This window comes from Pteropus medius, unplaced genomic scaffold (assembly GCF_902729225.1).
Source record: "Pteropus medius unplaced genomic scaffold, Ma_sr-lr_union100, whole genome shotgun sequence".
In the NCBI taxonomy this organism is placed as follows: domain Eukaryota; kingdom Metazoa; phylum Chordata; class Mammalia; order Chiroptera; family Pteropodidae; genus Pteropus; species Pteropus medius.
The window spans coordinates 26,498,145-26,526,094 of NW_024352787.1; the positions used below are offsets into that span (position 1 = coordinate 26,498,145).

General features: G+C 51.0%; 1 protein-coding gene across 2 annotated transcripts in view; it reads right to left on the reverse strand.

Moving 5' to 3' along the window:
- The window catches only part of GTF2IRD1 (GTF2I repeat domain containing 1), a 103,447-nt gene that overhangs the window by 37,469 nt on the left and 38,028 nt on the right, over positions 1 to 27,950 (reverse strand). For both annotated transcript variants that reach the window (XM_039849521.1, XM_039849522.1), the window contains 11 exons: positions 27,284 to 27,373; positions 25,504 to 25,587; positions 20,568 to 20,751; positions 15,997 to 16,022; positions 14,933 to 15,041; positions 13,972 to 14,009; positions 13,397 to 13,477; positions 12,632 to 12,721; positions 6,313 to 6,360; positions 5,319 to 5,384; positions 4,228 to 4,411 (listed from right to left, as the gene is read on the reverse strand). In XM_039849521.1, the coding sequence (XP_039705455.1) occupies positions 4,228 to 4,411; positions 5,319 to 5,384; positions 6,313 to 6,360; positions 12,632 to 12,721; positions 13,397 to 13,477; positions 13,972 to 14,009; positions 14,933 to 15,041; positions 15,997 to 16,022; positions 20,568 to 20,751; positions 25,504 to 25,587; positions 27,284 to 27,373 (1,000 nt within the window). The remainder of the gene's footprint in view (positions 1 to 4,227; positions 4,412 to 5,318; positions 5,385 to 6,312; positions 6,361 to 12,631; positions 12,722 to 13,396; positions 13,478 to 13,971; positions 14,010 to 14,932; positions 15,042 to 15,996; positions 16,023 to 20,567; positions 20,752 to 25,503; positions 25,588 to 27,283; positions 27,374 to 27,950) is intronic.

Here is a 27,950-nt window from a genome sequence, read left to right on the forward strand (position 1 = left end):
AGCCTGGAGACTGAGTTCAATCATAAGGCTAATAATCCAACCAAGCCAAAGTAATGCACTCCAATAAAAACTGTGGATACTGAAGCTCGGTGGAGCTGCTTGGTTGGTGGACAATCAATGTGCTGTGCTGGTAGGGTCATGTGCCCTGATTTCACAGGGAGAAGGTGTGGAAGCTCTGCGTTGGTACCCTCCCAGACTTCATCCTTTGTGTCTCTTCAATTGGCTGGTCTTGATTTGCATTCTTTATATAAAACTGTAATTGTAATACAGCCTAACCATATGAGTTGTTCTAGCTAATTACTAAACTTAGAGGAATCATGGGAAGTCCTGAATTTGAAGCCAGTTGTTTGGAAGTGAAGGTAGCCTAGGGCCCCTCGAACTTGGGACTGGTATGTGAAGTGGGGGAGGTCTTCCTGGAGCCTGTGCCCCAAACATATGGGGTCTGCTAACTCCCAGGTGGTCAGCATCAGAACTGCACTGCAGCACTACGATCAGACAGAACCTTCCGTCACTACTTTCCTGGACCTCAGTCTCCCATGATGAGAGTCCACGCATGGTTTTAAATTTCCTAAGGGTTTTTAATTTTGGAGAATTTGACAAAAACAAATTTCTATTCAGAAGAATGCACAAAATATGAAAATTCTGCATACAAATTCAAGGATTTCAGTTAAGAATGTTTTTTGACCAAAGGTTTAGAAAGTTTAACTTCATTTTTTGCCAACTCTCACTGACTGGTAGTGGTTGTCTGGAGTATTGTTTAGAAGGATGTAGAGGTCAGGTTCAGGCAGGATGAGTGTCAATCAATTACTGATGTCTCCTGCAGGTGATGATTTGTCATATATAAAAACACAGATATTTTTGAGTTGACTTTTGTTCCTCCAAATTTCATAGGTGATGCCCTAATCTCAGAACCTCAGAAAGTGACTGTATTTGAAGATAGTCTTTAAAGAGGTGATTAAATTTAAATAAGGACTTTAAGATGGGCCCTAATCCATCTGACTGGCGTCCTTATAAGAGATTAGGTCATGCAGAGAGAGACACTGGGGAAGTGAGCACACAGAGAAAAGACTGCTTGAGACACGGTGAGGAGATGGCCATCTGCAAACCAAGGAGAAAGGCCTCAGGAAAAAGCACATCTGCCAGCACTTTGATTTTAACTTCTAGCCTCCAGAACTGTGAGAAATAAATTTCTGCTGTTTAAGCCACCTAGTCAGTAGTACTCTGTTATGGCAGCCCCAGCACAATAACATATACACATATATATATATACATATATACAAATATACATACACATATAAGACATATATATATATATATATATACATATATATATATATATATATATATATATATATGCTTTACTGAGATGTAATTCACACACCGTAAATAAAATCCACTTTTAAACTATACCAATCAGTGGATTTTAAGATATTCAAAGTTTTTATGCAGCCATACTTCTAATTCTAGAACACTTATATTATCCCTAAAATGTATCCTTTTTTAAAAGATTGATGAGAAATGGCTATTTTTCACTTAATAGTCTCAGCCGTATTTTTGTTACTTTTTAAAATGAGGAATAACAAAACACACTCAGGTGTTCACTCTCCCTCCTTCGATCATCTCTTAAAATCACCCCGACCAGTCTTTAGTCCCACTGCCCTCCTTGCTTGTGACATCCAACAAGGTTAATCGCTCTCTCCCACTTGAATCTGTTTCTTCACCTGGCTTTCAGGAAACTGGAGTTAAACTAACTTTTTAAAACTGATATATTTTTAAAGAAATGAACTCCTCATCCAGGCAACCACATGGATGAATCTCGAAAGCTAAATGGAAGAACCCAGACACCAAAGGCCGTACACCGTATCGTTCCATTTATGGGACTTTCTGAAAAAGGCAAAATGATGACGAAACATTGATCAGTGGTTGCCAGAAGTGGACACAGGAAGTTTTTGGAGACTGCTTTGTATCTCGATTGTGGTGGCGGTTTATATGGCTATATGAGTTTGTCAAAGTTCAAAGAGCTGCACATTTAAAAAGGGCAAATTTTACTGAATGTAAATTAAACTTCCTAAGGGTTTTTTAAAAACCCTGACATTAAAAAAACCACATCTTGACTGATTCCTTACAGTGTGCCAAGTTCTTTGCAAGCCTTGCTCTCTACTGTTACTCTGTGATTTGGTACAGTGCACCCCATTTAACACCCTGAGCAATCTGCCCAGGGTCACAGGGAATAACTGGACTGAGACCCAGGAGACTGTCTCTCAGGTTTGCCAAAGAGACACTGGGCTCATGTGACTCCTTTCCTAAATATAAAATAGCATTTAAAAATGCTCAGGAGCAAGGGGAGAGGCCGTCTCTGCAGGTAAACAATGAGAAAGGTCGGTTCATGAGGATTTGTGGTTGATTTGGCTCCCGCCTTTGAGCTGCCCAAGAGCTTCCAGTTCTGGGTTTGGAGAGATGGACGTGGCAAGCAACCCCCATGTGCTATATCCCTCCTGAATGCTGACAGCTCCTAATGTTCTGTCCACACCCTGACCTCTACCGAGCATTGGGACTCTAAGTCCTGATATCCATCTACCATCCCTCCCTGGAAGGCCTGACACATCTTAAACCTAACACACATCAGCCCCAAGTCGAGTGCAGCCTCCATCCTCACGTCTCCATCTCAGAAAATGGCATCCCCACCAGCCTGGTTGTTCAGGCCTCTTCCTCGCACACCCCGCATCCAATATATCAGCATATTCTACCAGCTCATCTTCAAATCATTGCCTGAATCTGACAACTTTCACCACTCCCACCCTACCTTCACCCAGACCAAGCTGCTGCTCTGTTCCCTGGGCCAGAATATAGCCTCCTTACTGGTCCGTGCTTCTGCCTCTGCCCGTCTCCCCCAGCCTTACCCTTCTCAGCAGTATTTTTGTTACTTCTGCCTCACAACTGGAAAAATTAAAAATAAAAAAATAGACCAGATCATGTCATACCCTCTTTAAAATCTTCCAGTGAGTACTCATTGAGTTTGAAATAAAATCAAAACTCTTTAAGCCAGCCCAAAACCCTGTGTAATCTGGCCCCTGCTGTCTCTTGGGCCTCACCACTCACCACTCTTCCCTTACTCACTCTGCACCAGCCATGCTGCACCTTCCTAGTCTTCAAACACACAAGCACGTCCCTGCCTCAGGGCCTCTGTACCTGATGTTCCCTCTGCCTGAACACTCTTCCACCAAATATTGGCATGGCTTGCTTCATTGGGTCTCCTGAGACAGGTTCCCTCTCTGCCCCCTTACTCTGCATTATAGCACTTATCTCGACTTGACATTATATTGTGACTTTATTTGGTGAGACTGGCCAACTCAAGGGCAGCACTCAGTGGCATCTGCTGTTTTATCATAGCCTGGCACATGGCTGGCACTCAAGATGCATTTGTTGAAGGAAGGAACGAGGTAACCACTATTTGCGTCTCCTGGAGCACCACCTTCCCTACTCCTCCTGGTACAAACCAGACCCCATAGGGCAGCCCCTGTCCCTCACTCCATCACCAGCCTGCCACTCTGGGTGTGAACACTGAATTTCTTAACTTGGGAGCTATCTACTCCTCTAGGAAACAAACCTTTGTCTCCTTTTCTTGCTACTTTCAACCAAACCAAACCTAAATTTACAAGATATGACAGTAACACACAGAAGCAACAAACACAAAACAGGTTACGCAAGTTCCTCCCCCTCTTAAAAATTAATAGCTGCCTCCTCCTCCTCCAGAGGGACTTACTTTATAGCCAAGTTGGGCACATAGCTCTACTGGGTCTTCACTGACCAAACTGAGATGCCCAAAGAAACAAAAAGGGCCTAGAAATGCCACCATCTTTTCCAATCCAGGGATAATGGGACATTGCCCTCAGCAATGCTCTGATGCCCCTGGCTCAGGACACCAACACATCTACCCAGCAGAGGCTCAGAATGGTCTAGCAGAGCAAGCCGGTGGGCACATTCCCATTCCACCTGTTGGCAAACTGGGAACTGAGAGGGTTGTCAGTCTGGTTGCTTCAGGTCTGGGAGGCCTGGATTGGGCCTGGACAACCTTGTGCCCATCCAACTGTGCCCAAACCTAACACCTGTTGTTTAAAATCGAAACAAAACAAAATCCTGCCTCAATCTGAAGAGGAAGATGGCAATTTGGCATTGCTCTTGGGCGCTGGACAAGCCTGGAGGCCCGTGGATCTGGTTAGGCCTTACCTCTTGATGACAAACTGGATGCTGTTGCTGGCCTCCAGGATCTTCCGGAGCTTGGCGATCCCGAAGCAGTTGGGCCTGCGGAGGGAGATGCCTTCAGGCAGCCCCACCACAAACAGCTCCTCTGGGTACATCAGGAACTTGGAGTAGGGCACCTTGACAGGCTCCGAGATGCCAATGGCCTTGGCTGCAGAAACACAGCTGCTGTAGGGCCACCCAGAGCTATGGGGCCACCAGCCTCAACTCCCACCTCCTGTCTGTGCAGGGGGCCACAGATGCCAGAGAGCCCTTTTAGAGTCAGCACTTAGTCAAACCTTCCCAACCTCCCTGAGAGGTGAGTACTGTTACCCATAGTCTCTAGGTAAGAGACCTGGAGCATAGAGAGGATGTGAGTCATCTCAGGTCCCAGAGCCCCAGACCTGGAAGATGTGAACCCCAAAGTCATGTTCATTCCGTGCCCTCAAACCAAGGCACTGAAGGAGAAACCACTGACGGCTGGTGAGACATGGTGTCGGCTCCACTCAAGTCCACGTGTCCCCGTTATCAGAAAGGCCCTCAAGAGGGTCCCCCAACACCACAAAGAACCCCAAAACTCTGTGTGCCCAACTACACGCCCTGGGAAGCAGACAGATCTGAGGCCCAGGCCAAGTGCTGCCACTCACTAGTGGGGCCTCAGACAAGCCGTGTCACTTCACCAGGCCTCTTTCTTGATCTGTAAAATGGGTATGAGGTCACAGGGGTTTTGTGAGATGGGATGAGCGAATTTGTGTGAAGCACTTAGCCAGTGCCTGGCAAACCACAGGCCCTTAATAAAGAATAGCTTTCTCTCCTGTCTCTCCATCTCCTTTCCTGGTCTCTTCGGTAGGAAAGTTCTTGCTACATATGTGTCCTTCTGAGGACCCCGAATGAGGGTGTCCATGAGGACAGAGGCAGACATGAGTGTCAATGTGTTGACCGCGGAGGCTGGGGTGCAGCATTCCAGGGGTAGGGTTTTCTGGCAGTGCGTCAGTCTCCCTGGGTGCCCTCCCTTGCTCCTGAGCAGGGAGCAGCTGGGATGGAAGGGCCAGGACATGCCCGTCCAGCTCCTTGCTCACCGTATCGTGTGTTGAACAGCAGCTCCACCTGCTTCCGCAGAGGCCGGATCACATCACCATGGCTGTCTGAAAGGCAAAAAGTAGCCTGCTGAGCCACCCCAGGGGCAGTGGCGCCCTGCTTCCCAGCTCATGTCCCAGCTCTGCCAGCAGCAATAATGACCCTGTGGTGGGACCTTGGAATGGGGAAGGCCAGGAGTGGTGGTGGCAGGTAACTTCTTCCCTCAGAAATGGCATTCCCAGACAGGTCTGGAATTCCTGGGCTCAAATACCTGCTTGTGAAATCTGGTCTAGGGCATCATCAGGCCTGAGTGGAGATCTGGAAGGTTTTGTGGCCTAAGAATGACCGTGGGCCTTTCTAGGTAAGTGTCACTCCAGACCAGCTCAGTGATTTAACTAGTAAATACTAAGCCTGAAAATTGAGTATGCTGCCACCAGGTGCCAGTGGACTTTTGTTAACACTTCATGGTTCCCTAGCCCTGGCAGGCTGGGTCTGGGAAAGTAAAACTTCTCTGCTTTGACACTCACTCATTCCATTCCAGGGGTAGATACTCCCAAGATGAAACAGACCCATCCTCACCTTGATCTCCCTTCCTGGCCTACTCCCACTCTCAGCAGGAAGGGAATGAGCGGGTCTGATGGACGCGAAGCCAATTTTGTTTTTTCAGGCCTAAATTCTATTTGCTCAGACCCAGGCTCAGACCTCAGCCTTAAAAAGTTTGTGGAAAGAAGCAAAACCTTTGTGGAAAGAGCAGGGTGTGTATAAAAAAATAAAAGAAAGCCTTGCAATTTCCTTTTCCAGAAAGAGCTACTGTACCTCTGACTAGGTACCTCCTAGTTCTAGAAGACAGGTCTGTAAACCTCCCACCTCAGGCGGCCCACAGGACTCCCACCCCCAAACAGGGTGTTGGAGAGAGACAAAGGGGAGATGGGGAGCTGGAGAGGGGAGCAGAGATTGGGTGGTGGGGTGAAATGTTGGAGGTAGTCAGTGCCTCACCTTCCACAGGTCTCTCCTCGGGCCGCAGGTCCTCGCTGGGGCCTTTGTCTGAAAGAGAACAGAGGATGCTGAGAAGCCACAGTCATTATCTCCTGCAGCCTGTGCTGCCAAAGTCAGGCGAAAAGGTGAGGAACAGCAGGCTGGTGGGCTCTGACTCGAGCACAGCATAGCGATCCTCAGACGGGATCAGGGACCCAGATTCAGTACAGGCACCCTTCACCTCCATGTGAAGAGGGTAGGTTCAGACACTAGGTGTCCCATCACATTTGGTGTGTACCCCCTGGGGGCCAGCCCTGAGCCTGCCAGTCCTCCCTACTACTTCGTTCTATGTTCTATTCCAGGCACTCAAGACAGACACATGGGAACAAGACAAAGCCCTGTCTTCCTGGTGTGATGCAGACATAACACAATGCCAGATGGTGGTGATGCCATGAAGAAAAACAAATAAAGAAACACAGGGGGTGGGCAGGTGGGAGGCATGGAGTTATCCAGGGTCAGGTGGTTGGGGGGTGCGGCTGATGAGGTGGCACTGGCCCCAGCCCAGGCTGAAAGCAGTGGATCCAATCTTGTCCTCAGATGCTTGTCTAAAGGTAGCAAGGATACAATGCAGCAAACAAGTGAGGTGACGGCTGAGGCTTCATGGGGGTAGAGGTGGTCCCCTGTTGGCCTTGGGGGCTGAGGAGGGGAGGCTTCCTGTAGGAGGGGAACATCTGGGCTGGATCTGTATCCAGGAAAAGCAATGGGGTGGGAAAGACACAGGCAAGCAGGGAGGAGCAGTATGGGGAGGGGAGGCAAACTCGGAGATGACTGGTTTTGGCTAGAGGATGACATGCAAATGAGGACAGTGGGAGTGGGTTGAATGGGGCATGGTGAAGCGGACATACCCTCAGCAGCATCACCATGGCTAAGGCAGGCACTGGAAGGGTTTTCAACACTTGTGAAAACCAGATGGGAGCTGTGACTTAGGAAGCTCACCAGTGCCTTCACAAGCAGGACTAGCCCTTAAAGGCCTTTTAGCCCACAATATGCAGTTGAGCTGCGGAGTGGCAGAGCAGGTGAACACCAGGCGTGCTCGAGGAGAGAGCATTCAGTGACAAGGGATGCAGGGCACTATCCCCGTTCTAAATGGGATCTTGAGCTGAAGGAAAGGGACAAATCCTGAGAGCTGTCAATGGTCAATGACCACTCACCAATTGAGGGAAAGTGAACCCGCATATCTGGGATCACCAAAAAACCTGAGACTTGGGGCTCAGCTCAGAAGGAACTAGAAAGTTCTGGAAGGTTTCATCTATACTCAGCTGTAGACTTGAAAAGATTGAGGGCCAGCCTAAACCTAAAGGTGTAAGCCTAAACGTTCTTCAGGGGTAAAGGATACACTGCGGGCAGCAGATGCTGGGTCCACCCGACTCTGCCTGAAGAACTGACTGTGGGAGAAGAACCCACAAGCTGCAAGCTCGCGGTTAACGCCCTGGAAAAAGCTCTCAGCCAAATGGGGGGGGGGGGGTGACTTGGCAGATCACTAACTCAGCTCCCTCCTCACCCAGCTGCAGAAACTCAGGTGTGTGGGCTCTCGTGTGCCAACAGCTCAGCTACCTGCAGTGGTCACAGGCCTCATAACACTGCTGTATTGTCTCAGTCCCTCTTCCCATCCTGTACTGGTATTCCCAGATCTCCCAGTTAATGAATGCATTTGTCTTGGGGTCAGCTTCTGGGGGACCCCTCTAATACAGTGGAGAATGGGGCAGACAGGAAGAGATGAGTGGTGGGGACAGAGGGACAAGCAGGGCCACTAGGGAGGGTTTCCCTGAGCAGAGGCCTGTGACAAGGAGTCAGGTATTATATCTGTCTGGAGGTAGAGGAAGCTGCCCAGATGTCAAACCTGGAACACCTATTAAGTTCTCCAGGTGGCCTGTGAGGGTCAAGAGAGCAGAGACCTGGCCCAGGAGTCTATCCCCACTGTGAGCTGTCCACATGTGCAGTGCTGCCCCCTCAAGAAATAGCAACAATTGAGAGAACTAGGCAGATGACCTGACCCAGCTCAGCCAACCACAATTTGGGAGGGGCTTCTGCCAGGCTTGCTGGGTCCCGCAAGCAGAAGGAAGCTGGGCCAGATCCACTCAGGGGAGGCCTTTCAAAGGCGGGGAGACACAACCCAGGTGTTTGGGGGGCCCAAATTCTAAACAAGGGGAACTTGCCTGATTCTCCAAGATGGGGAGGGCCAGGCTATCTACCCTGAACACACCCATCCATGAGCTCACTGCTCCCCCACTTCAACAGTGAAAAACTGGAACAACCTCAATAAATGACCAAGGATATGCTGACAGTGAATACCATGCCGCTGTAGAGATATGTCCAAGGCACCAGGTGAGGAAATGAGGGATGAAGGGTACAAAATAGTTAACAAAAGGAGTTAGCATGTGTGCAGTAAAAACACGGAGGATGGACACTAAACTAGTAGATGCCTGAAGAGGGGGCAGCGGGAGCTTTTCCTTTACGTGTTAGAGTTCTGTATTATTTATTTTACAGTGTACATGTGTAAACAGAAAAAAGCACAGCATATACACACAACCCTCTAATCCAAAGTGGTCTTAAAAATCTCAGAATTTTCATAATTCATCAGTTTTGAGTGGGGTGACTTGAAAGGGGCCCTGGACAGGGAACTGGCAAACCTGGGTTCCAGCCCAAGGCTGGGTGATCTTGGGGAGGTGAACTGGCCTTACCAGGCCTCGGTTTCCTGTTTTGTCAAACTAGGAGGGAAGAAGCTTTCCAAACAGAAATGGCACCATGCTAGCCCACAGCCCACTGTCCCCGCAGCACCACCAGCCTCTGGGTCTCAGACTGGGACCCCACGGTCTCATCTAATACCGCTGTGAGCACAGCCAGGTGCCACATGACCTCTTAGCGGCCAGACCACACTGGCAGCTCATCCTGAGCCTCTGGTCAACTAAACTCCTTACAGTCTCACCACCTGCTGTCAAGTCTGGTCAGGCTCAGCGCGTGCTTGACAAATAATACTTTTTTTTCATTACTAAGGTATTGAATGCACATCATAACTAATTTAGGACTTAAGAAAGATAAAGCACTTAACCTAATACAGCTACTGTTTCGATGTATATATATATATAAACCATTAATTATGTTTTCAACATGGTTGTCAACAGAGCACACTCATTTTTGTGTCTTTTGCATTCTCTCGTGTAGCCTATTTTTAGTGGCTGCATCAGGAGGATACCATTAACAGCACCGCAGTAGTTGGACTGGCTCTTTCCAATTTTTCATTGTCATCAGTAACACTGCCACAAACACCTCTGTACAAAAAATGTTGTCCATATTTCAGATATTTTCTTAGGGCTGGATTCCTGGAACGACCAGGGGAGTTCATTTTCATGGCTCTCCGAGCTGACAAATTTGTTTAAAAAAAAAAAAAGCAATTTGTGCGTTTGCATTCTTACTCACATCACGTATGCTCAGTGAAAGTTCTGTCCAGTTAAGGGGTGCAAAAGAGATGTCCCCTGTGTAAGTCCTCATTTCTGTGGCCACATGTGTTTGCTTACAGGCTATCTCTCTTTTTTTGGTGCAATCATCAATTAACGCTGTGATGAACACTGGGATGTACCACCCACATCCCCACATTGTTGCCCCAGCAGCAGGGACTATGGTCAGCTGGCAGCCCTGGGCAATTGCCCCTTTAAGAACTGCCCTTTTGGGTGGCCCATGTCCTGTGACCAACTGAGGTGGGCGTATGTATGAAGGCTAGGATACCGGTTCAACTTGGAACAACTCTACGGGGCCATTCTGGCTTCCCGTGGAGTTGGCAGAGGCTATCACTGGGGCTGCATCAAGGCTTGATCTCTCTTTCTGCCCCTTTGTGCTTCCTTTCCATCCCCTCCCTTATACAGGTGTTGATCCCAAAGGCAGCCCCTAAGAAATATCCCACACATTAAAAAGGCCCCACTCCATTTCAGAGTCTGCTTCCTGGGGAGCACAACCCATGACCCATGTCAATGGGCTGTGAATTCTTCTCGTGCATTTCAGACCAGTTTCTGGTGAGTCAAGGCCATGAAGAACATCATTCTTGGGTGGACTGCCCATTCCTTCCTGAGGCATCTGCAAATTGCATAAGCCTGCTACCTGAGGGTCCTTCATCCAACTAACTGATAAATATTTGAGCAAGAACCAAGCCCTCCAAGATAGAAGGGGAAACATCTTCCAAGTGAAAGTCGGGGGCCACCTGCAGCCCTGCTTCCCCAGCTGGCCCAGGGCCAGCTCGAGATTCTGATAGCTCACAAGCCAACTCATACCTTATAAATGATCCACACTGGGTCCCTTCTGACAACTCAGTTGTCTACATAGAAATCTGTTCCAGAACTGTGATTGGGACTGATGCCCGGTCTACCTGTCTGCAATTTGGGCAAACTCTCATCTTGAAGTCTGTTTTCCGTTGTCAGCTCAGCTTCTGTCCACTGTAACTTTTCAAGTACCATAGACGGTGGATCTTAGGTATTAGCTGCCTGGGATCGGACTTATCAGAAGCTGGAGATCTATACTCATCCACAGCAGCTCTGCAGACGCTCGCATCTCCTTAATAAGTGGGACTCCCAGGTCCTCCTCACTCTCCTATTTCTAGACCGTTCTCCCTGACAGAGGTGATGGAAGCAAACAAGGGGTAGAGATGTTCTACCTTTATTCTGTCACCAATTCGCATATCACAACCCACCTGGCCAGTAGGAAACCTTATTTATTTTTCCAGACATTTGTTTGTTTTTGGTGAAGGAAAAATTAAAAAGTGTAGAAAAGCATACAGCATATTATAACAAACACTCGTGTACCCACCAGCTGGAATGAATGCATGTTAGCATTTGGTCATATTTGCACCTGATTTTTTAATAAAACATTAAAAAATACTGTTTTTATGTTTCCAAATTTAGATAAATGCTATATTGTCCATATCCATCTACACTTGCTTTTCACACTAAACATTACATTTTTGAGTTCTCTGTACTGTTCCTTTAAATGCTGCCCACTATGCTTTTGCATGGTATCCTTAAGCGATAGCTGCCCCTCCTCTCCCCTTCAGATCAAGCCCACACTGGACACCACACACAGGAAAAGCAACAAATGCCATCTCTCTTCTTAAAGTTTCCTGGCCTGGCCCTGCCTCCCTATTACAGAGCTTTCCAAACTCCAGTCACCTGAGTACTGATATTTTCTGCCATATCCTCAAACCTTCTGTACTATAATTTACATATTATTTATCTTTATAATGATTTATTTTTAAAAAAGTACCTATAATAATTCTTATTTTTATTAGCTCTAATAACATCTGTTGATAATGGTTGGAGCTGGGAGTTGGGCACATGAGATTAAGTATTCATTTCAGTTCTGTTCCAAAACCAAGTTTAAAAAGCAAAACATATAGAACTCCACCCACTCCCTGCTGCCAGCCCCACCACTCCGTTTGCCTAGATTACTGCAGTAGTACGTTTCTGTCTTTGTCCCTACTCCTCTGCAGTCTATTCTCGACCCCACGGTCAGAGTGAATACTGTTAAAATATTCCTGGTTGGCTCCAACCCCCAAGCAGTTCCTGTATCCTCAGAATCAAACCCCAACTCCCTCCTTTGATAGACTTGCCTGGCAGAACCCACCTCATCACCTCCCTAACCTCACCTTCTCACCTTACTCTGCTCCAGCCACTTGGGCCTCCTTGCAGACATGCTGGGCATAGTCCACCTCAGGGCCTTTGTACTTGCTGTTCCTTCTGCCCAGAAAACTCCTGATATCCGCAGGGCTCCCACCTGCATCTCCTTCAGGTCTTTGCGTCAACGTCACTTTCTCGGTGAGGTCCACTCTGATCAACCAAGTCCTGTAGTAACTAAACTGCCCCTCCTACCTCTAATACCTCCCCCTCCTGGCTTTGTGCCCCCACAGCACATACCATCATCTGACTTTCTAATTTATTTATTAATTTGCTTTATCTGTCTGCCTGCACTGGGATGTCAGCCCCGTGAGGACAGGAACTTTGGTGTGTCTGGTTCACTGCTCTGTCCCTAGCATCTCACACAGGATCTCGTACATAGCAGGTGCTCAATAAATAATTGTTGAATAAGTAAACGAATTAGTGCAAATTAAGACTAGTAACCAGACTTTATATAAACTACGGCCAGGTTCAAGTTTTCAGAAAGGTATTGAGCCTGGGCCGGGGAGTCAGGCAGGCACTGAGTTTTCTCTAAGAGGAACAGTCCATAGCAAGGAAAGCTTCCTGGCCTATGCTTCTGCCCATTACGCCCCAGGGAGGTGGGTCCCCAGCTCATTTCTTACCAGTCAGCATCTCCATCCCATAACCAGAATCTTCCGAGGGCAGATGCCCAGGCATCGAGTCTGTCATTTCCTCAGAAGTTGGCGAAGGGTCTGGGGACAAAACTCCAAATGACAAGAAACTCTTCTGCCTGTTTCACGCACAGTCTCCCAGGGACTCCAGCCCAGCACGCCCACAGAGAAGGACCCTTAAGGAAGCCATGCCCTGAAACTCGGGGAGGGCAGCCTTAATGATCAAAGGCCAGGAAGGGACCCAGAGGCCCGACACCCTGGGGGCTCCTAGTGGTTACCCCATGGTCAACCTCCAGAGGCCAAGTACACCCTCCTCTTCACAGACGTGGCAGCTGAGACTCGGGGTTCCGAGTCAGGTGTCAAACTTAGATAGATCCTCTTACTCCAATGCCTTTTCTTCTCCTCCCTCCTGCCTCCCGAATCCCAAGGAAGCCAGGCCAGAGAGATGAAGATTGCAAGGGGACCTTTAGGAAAGTCAGAGCTGAGAGACCCGACTCCTGGCACAAGGGGCAGATGTGGCTGCAGAAAGCATACGTGATACTCTACTGTTCTCAGGATCAAACCAGAGAAACAACAGCCTGGAGACCCCTTCTTGGTTAGGACAGAGCCTAGGGAGACTGAGTGGACAGCCCCAATCTAGCGGGGAGGGAACCCAGTGGCTCCAGCAGGCCTAGGAACCTTGCTGTGGGAGCTGCTCGATTCCTGTAGGTGCAGGTTGAGGCAGCAGCATCAGCCCTTCAGACGTCTGTCCCTTACCTGGGACGGTGACCTGAATGATATCCAGATCCTCCGGCTCAATTTTGATGGGCCTCAGCCCACCCAGCTCCCCAGAGGTTCCTGTGAGGAAATGAGGGGTCCAGTCAGATGCAGACATGAGCCTGGCCAGGCAGGGTGAGTCATTCAGAACATCCTTGTGTCTGTGACTTGTTATTAACACCCAACCAAAGTCACAGCAGCTCACACGCTCTTGCCCAGACCAGGCAGGACCACAGGCCAGTTCCGGTGTTTTCCAATTCATAGACATGGTGACTGAGGCCCTAAGAGTGGAAACCACTTGAGAAAGACACCCTAGGAGGCAGTGTGATGCCAGAATCCTGGTCTCCCAACTCCCCCACAATGTCACCCACATCTCATCTGTCCCTCTCAGCTCCCCACCACTCGTGAGCTCCCAGCATGCTCTGAGGCCTAGGGGGTGACGGGAATAGGCAGAGGAAATTCTTTAGTACTCCAGGCTCATGGTCTGAGCTCATCTCCTCAAGGCTGCTGGGTGGCCGGCTGATGGACACTCTCCCGCCCCATGACACACACCAGGGGGTCCTGCTTCTCCTCACCTGGCCCACAGTCTTCAGAGATCCCGCTCTTGTCTGACCTGTGGGAAGGAAGCCAAGAGATGACATGGCGCCAGCCCAGATTTCCCCTCCAGGCAGTCAAGGGCCCATGGTGGCTGCCAGTACGGAATGTACCCCTGACCACACTCACTCCCATCCACACAGAATGGCCCTCCCCACAGTGAGGTTCCCAGTGCCCCGTCTCCTGAGACAGCAGTCTCCTGCTGCCCTAGCCTGCTCACTATCCTGGTGAACTTTCTGGGCGCCCACCTTCCCCACCAGCTGAGCATCCTGGTTTTGGCCAGAATGGGAGCCCCATGACTTAGCACAGTGAGAGTTTGACCAGTGCTTATTAGGGGAATTGAGAGCGGTAGGAATCATCAGCCTGGAGGGTGGGTGGGAGTCTGGGATAGGAGCTGGGGAGTGCAGCTGGGCAGGGCCCAAGATGGATGATTCAGTTAATTCATGAAGCCTAGAGAAGAGGCCTGGGCTAAACGTGAAATTTGGGACTAACGGCCTGTCCCTGGCTCCAAGCCTGGGTGGGGGGCACTGGTGGACGGTAACCAGGCTGTGAGTTGAGTGCAGGGCCTTGTAGATATACAGGGCAAACATCTGGGTGCCACGGGAAGGCTTTTGAGACCAGGCAACAAGTGGTCATCTCCCAAGAGGAGATAAGAGGTCTCCAGGTAAAGGAAAACCAGCGATCTCTGTTCTTTTCTGTCCCTTTAGATCCTCCCTGGCCCACAGTGCTGTGAGGGCAAATAGTGTGAGTGTGAGTGTATGTGTGTGAGTGGGTGTGTGTGGAGGGGGGGATGACCCTCTGCCTATGCAGGGCATCAGGGGGTTGAGAGACGCTGGGCACAGTATCCTTGGCCAGCCCTAGGCCTTGCTCCTCCCTGTAGGTGATACCACCCCAGCCCAGAGTGGAGGTGGCCATGGGCCGGGAGCTGGGGTTGAGCCTTACCGAACAGTCCCGGCCAGGTCGAGGATGGCAGGACGGGAGATCTCTGCAGAGGTGTCCTCTGGCGGGCTGGCTGGCTCCAGTTTCGTGGGGTCTTTGGTAAACTTATTCCCTGGGTGGAGAGTCAGAGAGGGGTGGGGGAGGTCAGGGCAAAGGCTCCCCAGCCTCCTGCTTGCAGGCCACCTGGGGAGCGGTCTGTGTGTGAAGCTCTTGGGGGAACCCTTGGGTATGGTCTGGCCTCTGTCCCTCTTTCTTGTGGGCTCCATGTCCAACCCAGCCAGGGTGGGTTCTGGGGAGAGATGCATCCCCTGGGAGAAGGAATAAGAGCCGCAGTGCTAGGGAGAGCAGGAATCTGTGAGGACTGGGCAAGAGGAAGGAGCGGCCAGAAATGACAGTCCCGACCTTACACATGTTGCTGGGGCTGAGGGAGCCCTCGAGAAAGGGGCTGAGTCCCCTCCAAGGCTGAACCACTCTCTCATTTAATTACCCCAAGAACCCACCCTGTTATCACCCCCACTTCACAGATTTGGAAACTGAGGTCCATAAGACCTTGCCCACAGTCACAAAACTGGTGGGAGGTAGGGCTGGAATTGGGATCTTAGTACGCTGCATCCCAAGATCCGTGATCCCTTTGTTGCACCAGGCAGAGCTGGCCTCTTCCTCCTGAGAGGCGTGCTGCCTGCTGGTCATGGCCTGGGCTCTGGGGCGCCACTCCTGCATTTGTAGCCAGGCCCCATTGCTCACTTGCTAGGCTTCAGGGAAAAGAAAAACACTCACTTTATAGGACTGTTGAAAACTAAATTAAATTAAAATGAAATATTCTAATAGCTCAGAAGAGTACAAATCACGTGTTAGTATTCAGAAAACATTAGCTTTATTATTCTCTGTCCAGGACGTCCCAAGTCTTGAGGGGTTATTTATCCTGGGAGCTGGGGGCCTGTGTCTGCCTGCCCCAGGGTGCAGAAGCCACACCCAGGCTCCTTCCCCGCCTGGGGTCCAGTGTAATTGCAGCTCAACTACTCATCGACTTGGTGCTTCAGAAGAAACTAGGTGGTACCCACACATACCTGTGAAAATACGCTCATCAAACATCCTGTGGAGAGAGGAGACAAGCATGAGAGCAGTGCAGGCTGAGGGCTCTCCCAGGCTCAGGGAGCTGGCCTCCAAGTCCCTTCAGTGAGTCACTGGAGCCACACACGCACAGCTATAGCTGCAGACCTGGGCTCCAGGATAACCACACATGTGGACAGGAGAGGGCATGGTCCAGAACGGCCAGCTACCCCAAACCATATCTCCTCAGCCAGGGAAGCCATGCGTCAGCCCCTGGGTGGTCCTAGAGGGTCCAACCTGCTCAGCATGATGCCCCAGGGGCCTCCTCCAGCCCCAAGCTTTCCTTGGCAACAGCTGGCAGATGACTCACACCCTTTCTCACCAGGGGACCCCACAGGCTTTTACCCAATACCACCTGTGTCTCAGGGACAGGCACGGGGAAAGGCTCTGCTCCTAAGAAACAATCTGTTGACTGCATAAGCCTGGCCTGTCACCAGATCAGCCATGCTGGGTGACACGTGGGACCCCTCATATGTATCTCAGAAGCCAAGGAGGCCCAAGCAGGAGTGGGGCTGGGAAAGACTTCAGGGAGAGGGGACGGCAAGCTCAGGTGGGATGGCTGAGAGGTTCTCTAGGTAATGGTGGAGGAGGGGGTATATGTGCTCCACCTGGCTAGCTGATGCTCAGGCACATGGGTCTCTACCCTGTGGGCAACAGGAAGTCCCTGAGGGGAATGGCACTATCAGATCACTCCGTCATCACACAGAGGATGGCTGGGAGGATGAGGGATGGCTGGGAGCCCAGGGGCCATTCAGGGCCCCCTGAGTCATGCTAATAAGACTCCTGGAAGACTGGCCAGGAAAATGAGAATGAAGAAAAAGTGGGCAAGGGAGGTAGGGTCACCCACCCACCCATGTCCAGGGCCAGTGTTCTCTCTGTTCTGCCCCCAGCCCCAATCAGGGTGGTACCCGGCAGAATGGGGGACCTGAGCAACAGAGATGACATGAGACAAATGAAGGGGTGTCCAAGTCTGAATACAAGGGGGCAATGCCTAAGGCAGGCCCAGCAGAAAATTCAAACAGAGGCATAACAGTCAGTAACAGGAAGTGAAGCCTGGGTTTCCAGGGCGATGAGACCACGAGCTTGATGTGACCCTATTCTCTTTCTGAGAGGCCCCTAGTTCCTCTACTGCTCCTGGGGGCCGGCCCACCACTGTCTGGGTCCCACAAGGCTATGAAGCAGCAACAGCGAAGAATTCTGGAGATAAGTGGCTTCCTTTCCGAGCCCTGCTTCCTCACCTGGTGACAGGAGGCTGCCAGCATTGCTCGCAGTTTTATTATTTATGGTTTTAGTTATTTACATGGGAACATAGGGATGAGGGCTTGCACAGTTTCCTGAGTGGAGTTGGGGGGCAGATGACGGGTCTCTTGGTGGCTCCAAGACTGTGACAGACCCCTCATGGGCTGCCCAGCCTGAAGGCCTGCTTGATGGGCGTAGACCAAGGGCCACTGCCAATCTGCAACAGCACACTCCAATCTCAGAACCCCTCCAGACACCTTCCCTCTTAAATTTCCTCTTAAGCTCTGCCTTGGGCAGAACCAACATGTCGACCCCTCAGGCGTGAACTCAGATCCCCTCACTAGGGGCTGTGTCCTGGAGGGACAGTGGAGTTGGAGGCCAGAGCTTGGCACAAATTGGGGTTTGGTGGCCAGGGAGCCCCCTACTACCAATAACCCACAGGCCTTGTGGAGGTGCTTCTCATTGGTAGGAGAGCACCCTGACTTCCCCCGACCCCAGTCTCCGCACCTGGGCCCGGCAGAGACTCCACCTCCTGGCTGCTTCCTAACCCCCTTTTCTCCTGATCCATGTCTGCTAAGATGATCTCAGATGCTCCAGTGAAGAAGCTGGAATGTGTAATAGTGGTAAATGTATACAAGGCTCAGAATGAAACAGCCACTGTTCCAAGCGCTTCACTCACGCCCAGTCATTTAGTCTCCGATCAGCACTCTGAGGCATGGACAATCTCTAGGCCCACTTTACAGATGAGGACAGTGAGACACAGAGCAGTCAAATGACTTGCCCAAGGATATACAACCAGGAAATGGTAGGGTCAGGATTTGAACCCAGGCCATCAGTGCCCATGCGCTTAATTATGCCTTTATACATGAGGGAGATGAGGTCAAGGGAAAGGACTCGTGTTTATTGAGCATCTACTACATGTTATGTCCACTTCCTCAGTTGGTGTTGAAAAAAACCTGGGAGAGGGGCATCACTGTCCCATTTTTATAGATGAAGAAACTGATGCTCAGAAGAGAAGTTGCTATGCAAGGTTATCAAGCTGCGAGTGACTTCAAGCCCAGCCTGCCTGATGCCAAAGCCTCCTCCTCCAGGAAGCCATACAGGCTTGCTAGTCAGAAGCCATTCAGCCTGAAAACATGTTTTGATGTGTCCTGGACTCATCATAGGAGTGACCGCCCCCTATAATGGGCAATGGCCTCTGGGGGCAGGAGGGGACTGTGCCTGCTGTTTCATGAAGTCCTCGGCAGAGCCTAGTAAATGAGCCTGTAGGAGGCACTCAGCACATACTAGTGAAAAATTAAATGAGCTATAGTTTGGATTGAGGGAGGTCAAATATCACGGTCAGGCATGTAAGGGGACACTGGGGTGCTCTTGCTGCTTTCTTCTCTCGTAGCCCTGTACCAAGAGGGAAAGGGACTTAGGCAGCAGCAAGAGATTTAAGCTAGACAATAGAGGGCACTGCCTGCCAGAAGGGTACTTGATTTCAGTTCACCTACAGAATCATTTATCAAGTGCCCTGTGTGACCAGGACCCTATCAAGCAGGGGTTGTGAGGCACAAGAGATGGCTCGGATGTGGTCTAAGTGTTGCAAAAGAAACCACTTGCTACCAGAGTGCAAAATTCTTTCCAAATGAGGATGGGGAGGGCTTTCAGATGCAGAGAAAAGAAAAAGTGAGCCTTGAAAGGCAGAGACAGGTGGGAAGGCAGGTGGGAAGCTGGTCTAGGTGGAGGGAAGGACTTCAGCAAAGGTGGAGGGAAGGACTTCAGCAAAGGCCTGGAAGCAGGTGAGGCAGCAGGAGTTCTCAGGAGTGGAAAGGCAAGAAGGTTGGCAAGGTGGCTGCCGACAGACCAGAGAGCATGCTCTGTACCCTGAGGACCAGATGCAGTAAGAAGCTCTGTGCTGATAAGAACTGACTTTCAGGATCATCTCCCAAGAGGCATTGAGAAGCTCCCCCTGCCCCACCAGCCACTTGTCTCAGCCTCTCAGCCTCACCTCGGCCGCTAATGTGGAATCTAAGGGTCCACCTGGGCTCTCCTCGCCTCTCTCTCCTCCCATGATCCCTTCCTGACCCATGCTGACAACCCTCAGATTTTTATCTCTAACCCAGATCTCTCTCCTGAGCTTCTGATATCTGATATCTCAATTCGGCCTCTGAGAACTCCATCCCCTGAGCTTCTTTAACATATTCAAAATAAACTCACTCAGAAACAGGGGGAGGGGGCAGGGCAGGGCGGCGGGGGAGGGGGGTGGAATCCTTGCCTCCCTGCCTCCTGTCCTGCTCCGACATCCCATTCACTGACAAACACCATTACAGCTCAGAATCTATCCCAAATCCAGCCACTTCTCTCCCTCTACCCACAATACCGGCCTGGCCCACTGCCACAGCCTCCTTGTGAGTGTCCCCACCTTACTCTCCTCTCCCCAGCGTCTGATCTCCCCCAGCAGCCAGAGGGCCCATCAGACCCTGGCTCTGGCCTCTAGTAACCCTGCACAGAGGTCCTTCCCTCTGCTCTAGAATGATCCCCATGCTCTCAGAGCCAAACCCAAACCTCTACCCACATCCCAGCCTCCTTGTACCCCTGCGTGTCTAGGTTGCTCAATGAGGCCAACCCTCTGCCCACTGCCCAGCTCAGTGTGGGCTGCCCCTTCTTAAAACTCCCAGCTATGGCTTAACAAATGAGACCTTCTCTCAGAGGCCCCCTGCCCACCCTTAAAAGGACCCCCACCCATTTCTTTCCCATTATCCTGTTTATTTCCTGAGCTCTAAGAAGTCATAAGTCATCGGTCCAAATTTGGACAAGCATTCATTTGTCTGCCCGTCTATCCATCCATTCCAGATACGAATTAGGCACCTACTACACACCAGAGACCGTTACATGAACACACTGGAGCCTTGCCCTCAGAGAGCTTCTGGAACAGACGCCTGGGAAGGGACCAGTGCTACCTAGAGGCAGGGGGCTGGCTGGCATGGCCTCTGGCCACCCCTCCATCTCTAACCATTTAGGAGAGAGCAACAAGGAAGTCTAGGCATTGTCTAGAGCTGCTGGTGGCAGATTAGTGATGACTCCAGGTAGCCGTGACAACAACTACCCTGCCAGCTATGAGGGCCAACACCCTCCCCAGGGAGAAGGCCGCACAGCTGTTAGGTTAAGGAGACTGAATTCTCTCCCAGGTCTGCCTGATTTTTTCTGTTTAGTCACAGAACCCCTTCATTCCACCCCTGCCCCACCATCACCTCCCCGGGGCCCTGCCTCATGCCTGCTGTTGCCCCTGCACCACACTCTGTACCTCTTAATGATGAAGTGGATGCTATGCCGCTCCTCCAGGATCCGTTTCAGCTTGGGGACCCCATAGGTGCAGGGGCGCTTGAAGGGGATCTTGTCCGGGATGCCCACAATCTCCACAGCCTCCGGGTCGCAGGCAATCTTCCTGTAGGGGACGGGGACCATGTGGTCCAGGCCCAAGGCTTCCGCTGGAAGGGCAATGGCAAGGCTGAGTGAAAGATGGAGGCTGCAGGATACACAGGGCTCCCGGGCCATGGTCATCATCACCTCCCACCTCCCCCGCACCACTCTGGCCATGCAATGGCCATGCTGAAATGTCAAATCATGTCACTTCTATCAAAAAAAAAAAATGCCCACAGGATCCCATCTCATTCAGCGATGGCCAGAGTCCTCCCTGGGCCTAAGAGGCCCTTTGTGACCAGGACTCCATCACCTCTGACCTTATCTCCTTCCCTTCACCCCTCTGCTTGCCCACATGGTCTCTCTGGCATCCTTGTTGCTTCCCTAACATACCAGGCACGTGCCCACCCCAGGGCCTTTGCACTTGCTCTTCCATCAATTCAGATATTCTTCTCCCAGATAACTTCTCCCAGATATGCTTCCCTTCCATTCTCCATTCAAGTGTTTGCTCAAATAACATCTCATCAGCGTAAAACAGTCCCCTCCATCCCTTCTTAGCCCACCCTGATATTACAAACATGCTCGTCTGTGTGTTGGTTTACTGGAACCTAAGCTCCAAGAGAGCAGGCGCATTTGTTCACTGCTCCATGTCTGGGATCTAGATAGAGCCAGCACATAGTAGCTGATCCCTGTATATCTGGTGAGTGAATGAATGGCTGCAGGAAGCTCCCAGGCTTGAGGCAGCTCTTGGCAGGACATCTATGGCTGCACAGATGTGTCCTTTCCTCCAGGGAGGGACCTCGCACTCCTCTCACTCTTCAGTGACATAAATGAGATGCTGGCCAGAGCTGACAGCAGTGTAGACAGAATCCAAGTTTGTGAGTGGTTACTTGTTCTTTTCTTCTAGATTATTAGGTTTGGTCTTGCACATTTCGGCCATTCGTTTACACCCACGCTCCGGGTGTTCTTTCATTCACTCACCAAACACTTCTTGAGCACCAACTATATGCTTGATTATACTTTCAGGTGTCCCCGTTCTCCCCAAGGCCTGGGAGGTCTCAGGAGACGAGCTGGGCTAGATGTCCACTTCACTCTCGCCTTGTCACTCTGATCTCTCCCAAGGGTCCCACGTCTCCTCGCTGTTGCTCAGGCCCCTCTCCATCCTGGCCTTGTCTGGGTCCCCACCAGGCTTTGTCTGTGTCCAGGTAAGGGTGAGCTCCGAGCTGGACACCCCTCCTGACCAGGGCAAGGCAGAACTGTCTGGAGCCCTCCCTGGGGCATTTTCACCATTGTTTTTTTGTTGATGCAGCCCAGGTTTGCGTTGGTGGCTTTGGCAGCCAGATCCCACTGTGAAGTCACACTTAGCTCACTGTCAAATTAAACCCTCGAAATCTAAACAGCTGTCAAACCATTTCTTCCCCCAACCCCCACCCTTGCCAGCCACAACCCAGCCCCAGCACTTGAGCAAGGGGTTCCTCGAGTCTATTCATCTCCACCTGAGTTCATCTGATGTGCTGGGCTTGCCTTTTCGGCAGCAATGAGACCCAGTGGACAGGGGCATGACCCCTCCCAGCCTCTAGCTACTACTACCTGCTGGGAAGGGCAGAAGGAAGCCCCCATGGACAACCCTGCACCCCTCTTCCAGTCTCACCTCACCTCTTCCCAGGAGATAGTGTCCTTGAGGCTTCCTGAAGGCCGGGGACCCTCATTTCTTTTTTTTTTTCCCCCTCTGTACCCCCCGGACCCATTGCTGGTCCACCTTGCCCAGGGCTGGTGGCTGAAAGGGCAGAACCAGGAGCAGGATCTGCTCATCCAAGGTCTGCGGATGCCTCAGGTTGCCAAATATCCTCACCCACAGGATCCTCCAATACTCACAGGGGACCTCCTTCTCCCCAGGCCAGCTGAAGGGAAAGCTCAGAGAGAGCTCTGGGCTGAGGAGGGGCAAGGCCTCTATCACGCCTGAATTTGGCTCTGGTGGGGTCCAGGTGCTAAAGCCTGGAAAAGGCTCCACATTCTGTAAACACCCAGAGCCCACAACAGGCCAGAAGACTGGTGGCTGCGTATGAGTTGGGCTGGGGCAGAGCCCTCCACCAAGGCAGACAGAGTCAGCCTTCCCCAGCTCCCTCTTCCTGCTGCTCATCCAGCTCACACCTGCCTGGAGCCAGGAGGACTCAGGTGCAGACAGCCCTGCAGTAGGCAGTACCAGGCAGAGGAGCAGAGTGAGTGAGCCAGGGTGGCCACATCAAAGGCACCTAGACTATCCCAGACTCCTCACTATGGCCTTGAGGGCCTTGCTTGGCTCCACCCCAACCTGGAACTGCCAAGCCCACACGGCCAGGCCTCCCCAGCCCCAGAGTAGACTAAAGGGCACCTCCTCCATGAAGCCACTCCTGATTCCCAAAGCCTGTTAAGACCTCACCTTCCTCTAAGCTGCCCTCTCTTTCTGAGGGCCTCCGCCTCTGTATGCTACCACACACTGGAGTGTGTGACTATATACCACTGCGTGCTACTGCAGACACATGTTGAGGCAACTGCTGAATCGCCTTGAGACCAGAGCTGGCCTGAGTGCCTGGTACAAAAACAAGGCTGGGGCTCAAAATGCATGACTGGTAAGTGAATGAACCAGTAAATGTGTGACAAGAAAGAAGAAGGGAAGAAAGGAAGACTGATACGTGATATAATAAGCACATATGTGGTCTTCAACTCTGGTTCCTGGCACAAGGGCTCCTAAAGCCCTCATAATTTCCAGAGTGATAGGGGTGAGAAGGGCATCTTTCATTATTCATAACAAGCCCCTTTCGACCATACCAGAGTTTGTGTTAATGAGGTGACTCTTGGTGGGCCCCTGAATAGCTTTAGGATGGGGACTGGTTGCCAAAGGAACCAAGTGTGATTAGAGGGCTGGAACTTTCAGCTGCCTCCCAGGCCACCTCCTGGAACGGGAAGGGTTAGAGACAGAGCTAATCACCAGGGGCAAATGATCAAATCAACCGCCAATGATTAAATCAGCCATGCCTGCTTAATGGAACCTCTGTGAAAACTCCAAATAAAAGGGTCTGGAGAGCTTCTGAGTCGATGAATCCATGTGCCAGGAGGGTGGCGCACCCGAAACTCCATGGGGACAGAAGCTCCTGTGCTGGAGACCCTTCCAGACCTTACCCTATGTACCTCTTCATCTGACTGCTCATTTGCACCCTTTGTAATAAACAGGTAAACAGAAGTAAAGTGTTTCCTTGAGCTCTATGGGCTGTTACCACAAACTGTCGAACATGAGGAGGGGGTCATAGGAACCATGGATGTGGGGCCAAGTCAGACAGAAGTGTGGATACCCTGTGGACCCACTACTTGTGACTGGCATCTGAAGTGGGGGCAGTCTTGTGGGATTGAGCCCTTAATCTGTGGAGTCTGTGTAACTCTGGGTAGTTAGTGTCAGAACTGAACTGAATTGTAGAACACCCAGTTAATGTCCACAGAGAACTGGAGAATTGCTTGGGAAAACCTACACTTCTGCTGTCAGAAGAGGTATGAGTAGAGAAAGGATTTTCCTTTACCAAGGTAGGAAGGAAGGGAAAGGAGGAAGAAACAAGAGATGAGAGAAAGAGGGAAGGCGAGAGGATGAGGAGAGGGCAGAAAGGGCGGTAAAGCTCCACCCCGTCAAGCCCAGCCATGGCTAGAAGGCCAAGGTTAGGGAGGAAGACTGGCCAACTCTAGGCTGCCAGGCCAGCAGCCATGGACTCCCAGTGCACTGCTCATCCCCCGACCCTGAACATGCTGGGAGCTCCGGAGGCCCCTGATTCTCCTCTCTCTGTCCTCAAGCTCTGCATGGTGCCCCATCCTTTCCCTTGCTTGACCCCATCATGCAGATGGACTTCCACATACAAGGACTGCACGATTCAGGTGGTATTAAATGACATCACACCCGGATGCTCACAAAGGGACCTGTGGGTACTTGTGTCAACTCCCCAGTGACTGAGAGCCACCTGCCCAGGCCAGGACCACACTGTGTCTGACTCCTGAGTGGGGCTTACAGATGGAGCTCAATAAAGGCTAAGCAGGCAAGCGAGAGTGAGTGAGGGCTACCAAGGAGACAAAGGAGAACAGGTGTGGTGGGGGCATGCCTCCCTACGAGGACCTAGAATGCGTACATCTTCCAGTGGCTGTGTTTTTCACTTGGTGTGAAACTCAACCACAGAGGGCACACCTGCCAACTTACCACCTGTGTTTGCTGCCCAGAGTGCAGTGGGCTGACATGTGCTCTGAGCCCACCTCTGTCTTGGGTGCCAGGGACACGAGAAACGCAAGCACAATCCTGACCCTCAGAAGGATAGATAGACAGGCACACAAGTGTGCAACCTGTAACAGGGGGAACCATCAGAGCTTTGGGGGCCCACCTGGCCCAGGCTAAGGATTGAAGAACAAGTGGGAGTTTACCCCCAGAAGATGCAAAGGGCATGGCAGGCAGAGGGCACAGAACGGGCAAGGGCAAGGAGGCAGGAAACAGCATGGTGCTGGGGGAAACTTAAAAGTGCTGTGAGGCCGACAGCCACTTTTCATTTAACAGCCTGCCCCAGACCCGCCCGCCTCCCATAGGTGAGTCAAGGTCTGGGGCTTTGCCATCAGTCTTACCCCCTGGAGAATTTGGAAGGGAAATATTGACACAACCACCTCCCTACCCAGACAGGAGATGACATTAGCGTTGACAGCGTGCGGGTGCCAGCATATGGCTCCTGCTGTCATGTTAGGGAACACAAGTGATTGCCATGTAATGAGATGCTCAACACGCTGCTGGGGCCACACAGCGGGCCGTGCCGCCTACTCACCATATCTGCTGTTAAACAGGATCTGCACGCACTCCCGGAGTGTGTTGATGTCCTCGGTTTCCTTTATGAAGGCGTCCCACTTCTCTATCAAAACACAGGAAGTACAAGTAAGGGCCACTCGGAGACAGGACCCCATGCCTGGTTACCTCGTAATGAGCCACCTGTTCCCTGCTGCCCTGCGGACACCCCCTGCTGAGGCTGTGCCCCTCCAGAGATAGCCATATTCCTCCCACGGCCCAGGCCCTGGTATTCCCGTCCAGAACCCCAGAGATCAGCCCCAGCCAGCCCTTCCACCTGTTCCTGCCTTGGAGCTCGATACCCAAGCCTCCTCCAGAAAGCAGCCCTACACAAATTCAAGGTGCTCTGATGGTCTCCCCACCTGCTCTCTCCCCCACCATGGACAATGGCTATCACGCAGGCTCAGCCGGTCCATCCTGGGCCCCTCCTACCCCAAATAGGCAGGAGATGGGAAGAATGTTCCCTCTGAGTAAGGAGAGGCTGAGTCCTGACCTCAAACACCTAACTCTCATGTCTCATACATCTGATGTCTCACCCAGCCTCGGCCTTGTTGGCTTCTCCCAAACCCTCACCCCTACTGGTCTCTTCCATAAAACCAAAGGCTCTGCCTCAATTTAATATGAATAATAAGAGTGATCACTTGATTCATTATGACGATAATAGTAACATCTTTCAATTTATTAAGTGTTTACCTGTGCTAAGTACTCTCTCTACATAATATCCTATTTAATCCCTTATGACAACCTTTAACCATAGACATTATTCCTATTTTTCAGATGGGAAAATAGGTTCAGAGAGGCTGAATATCTTGCCTGAGATCACCCAACTAGTACCCAGTGAGATTCTATCTCAGCTTGTACCCCTTGCCCACCAAGGCCTCTCACAATGCTGTGCCATCTGGATATCCAGGTCCCCTCCCTGCCAGGGATGGACCCTGTCTGGAGCCGTCAGGTCTCCATTCTGAAGCCAGGGGACTAGATTTTCTGAAAGAGCCTCTCACTGAAGGTGAGGATAAGACCTCTACAAGGCAAAACTGCTGGAAAGTCTCACTTTATCCCTTTTCAGTATAAATGAATCCCAAATTTTCCTGCTTTCAGTACTCTGTGAGGTACTTTCAAAATCTGTCCACATATTTTTTTTGATACTCCTTCAAAAAGTGGAATTTAATTCCTCTTTCTGCTTTTGAGTGTGGACTGGATCAAGCTTCTGGCTTCTAATGGGTAGAACATGGCAGAAGTGACAGTGATTTCTGAGGCTAGGTCACAAAAGACATGCAGCTTCCTCCTTCTCTCAGATCACTAACTTCTGGAAACCGGCTGCCATATTGTGAGGACACTCAAGCAGCCCTGGAAAGGCCCCCAACGTAGTGAAGAGCAGGTCTCCTGCCGACAGCGACCCAGTGAGCTTGGAAGTGGATCCTCCAGTCCCAGGCAAGCCTTCGGATGATCGCAGACCCAGCTGACATCTTGATGACAACCTCATGAGAAACCCTGAGCCAGAACTGCCCACCTGAGCTGCTCTTAAATTCCTGTTCCACAGAAACTGTAAGGTATAAATGCTTGTTGTTTTGAGCTAAGTTTTGGGGCAATATGTTACACAGCAACATGTAATATTATATACCAGTTTTACTCACAAGTCCCTTGCACAGAGCTGTTCCTCCTTTCCCTCACAAAGAGCCAGTGGACTTTTTGATTCCAGTAAGCACCACCCCCAGCCCTTGATCCCCACTCTGGTCAAGGGACTGCCATGGGCACTGTCCTACCTGACTTGTCATGGACGATGGAGAAGAGAATGCGCTTAGAGGCATGGACGTTCTGAATGAGAGGCCCACCAGGTCCGGTGGGCTTCTGTCCTGGACAAGGGAGAGAAAAGGTATAGGTTCGAGGTGGACCCCAAGAAGAATCCCCAGAGCCAGCACAGGCACTGGCTCTGGGGTAACAGTCTTACCTACCAGGAACACTCCAGAACTGAGCCCAGTGATCATGAACTCTAGGCAAGTTCCCTGACCAGAGGCCTGAGACATTCTTTAGAAGTCTATCCAAATGGCAGACCAGGGAGGTCACCTTTCACAGATGGGGACACTTATTTCAGACATATAAGTCCCATCATCCTGCTCATAGCAGGAGGACATCCTTTTTTCTCCTCATAATAATAATAGCAAACATAACTTATAAGCACCTATTGTGTTCTCAAACTTGAGTGTACATGGGAACCACGTGGTAGATCTGTCAATTTGCAGACAGCTGGGCCCCGCCCTCAGAGCTTCGGATTCAGCAGGACTAAGGCAGGGCCTGAGAATGTACATTTCTAACACGCTGTCATTTCATCATGAAAACAGCGCTGCAAGGCAGGTACTACTGGCATCTCCATTTTATAGATGAGGAAACTGAGGCTCAAAAAGGTAGAGATTTGCCCTAGAACACAAAGCC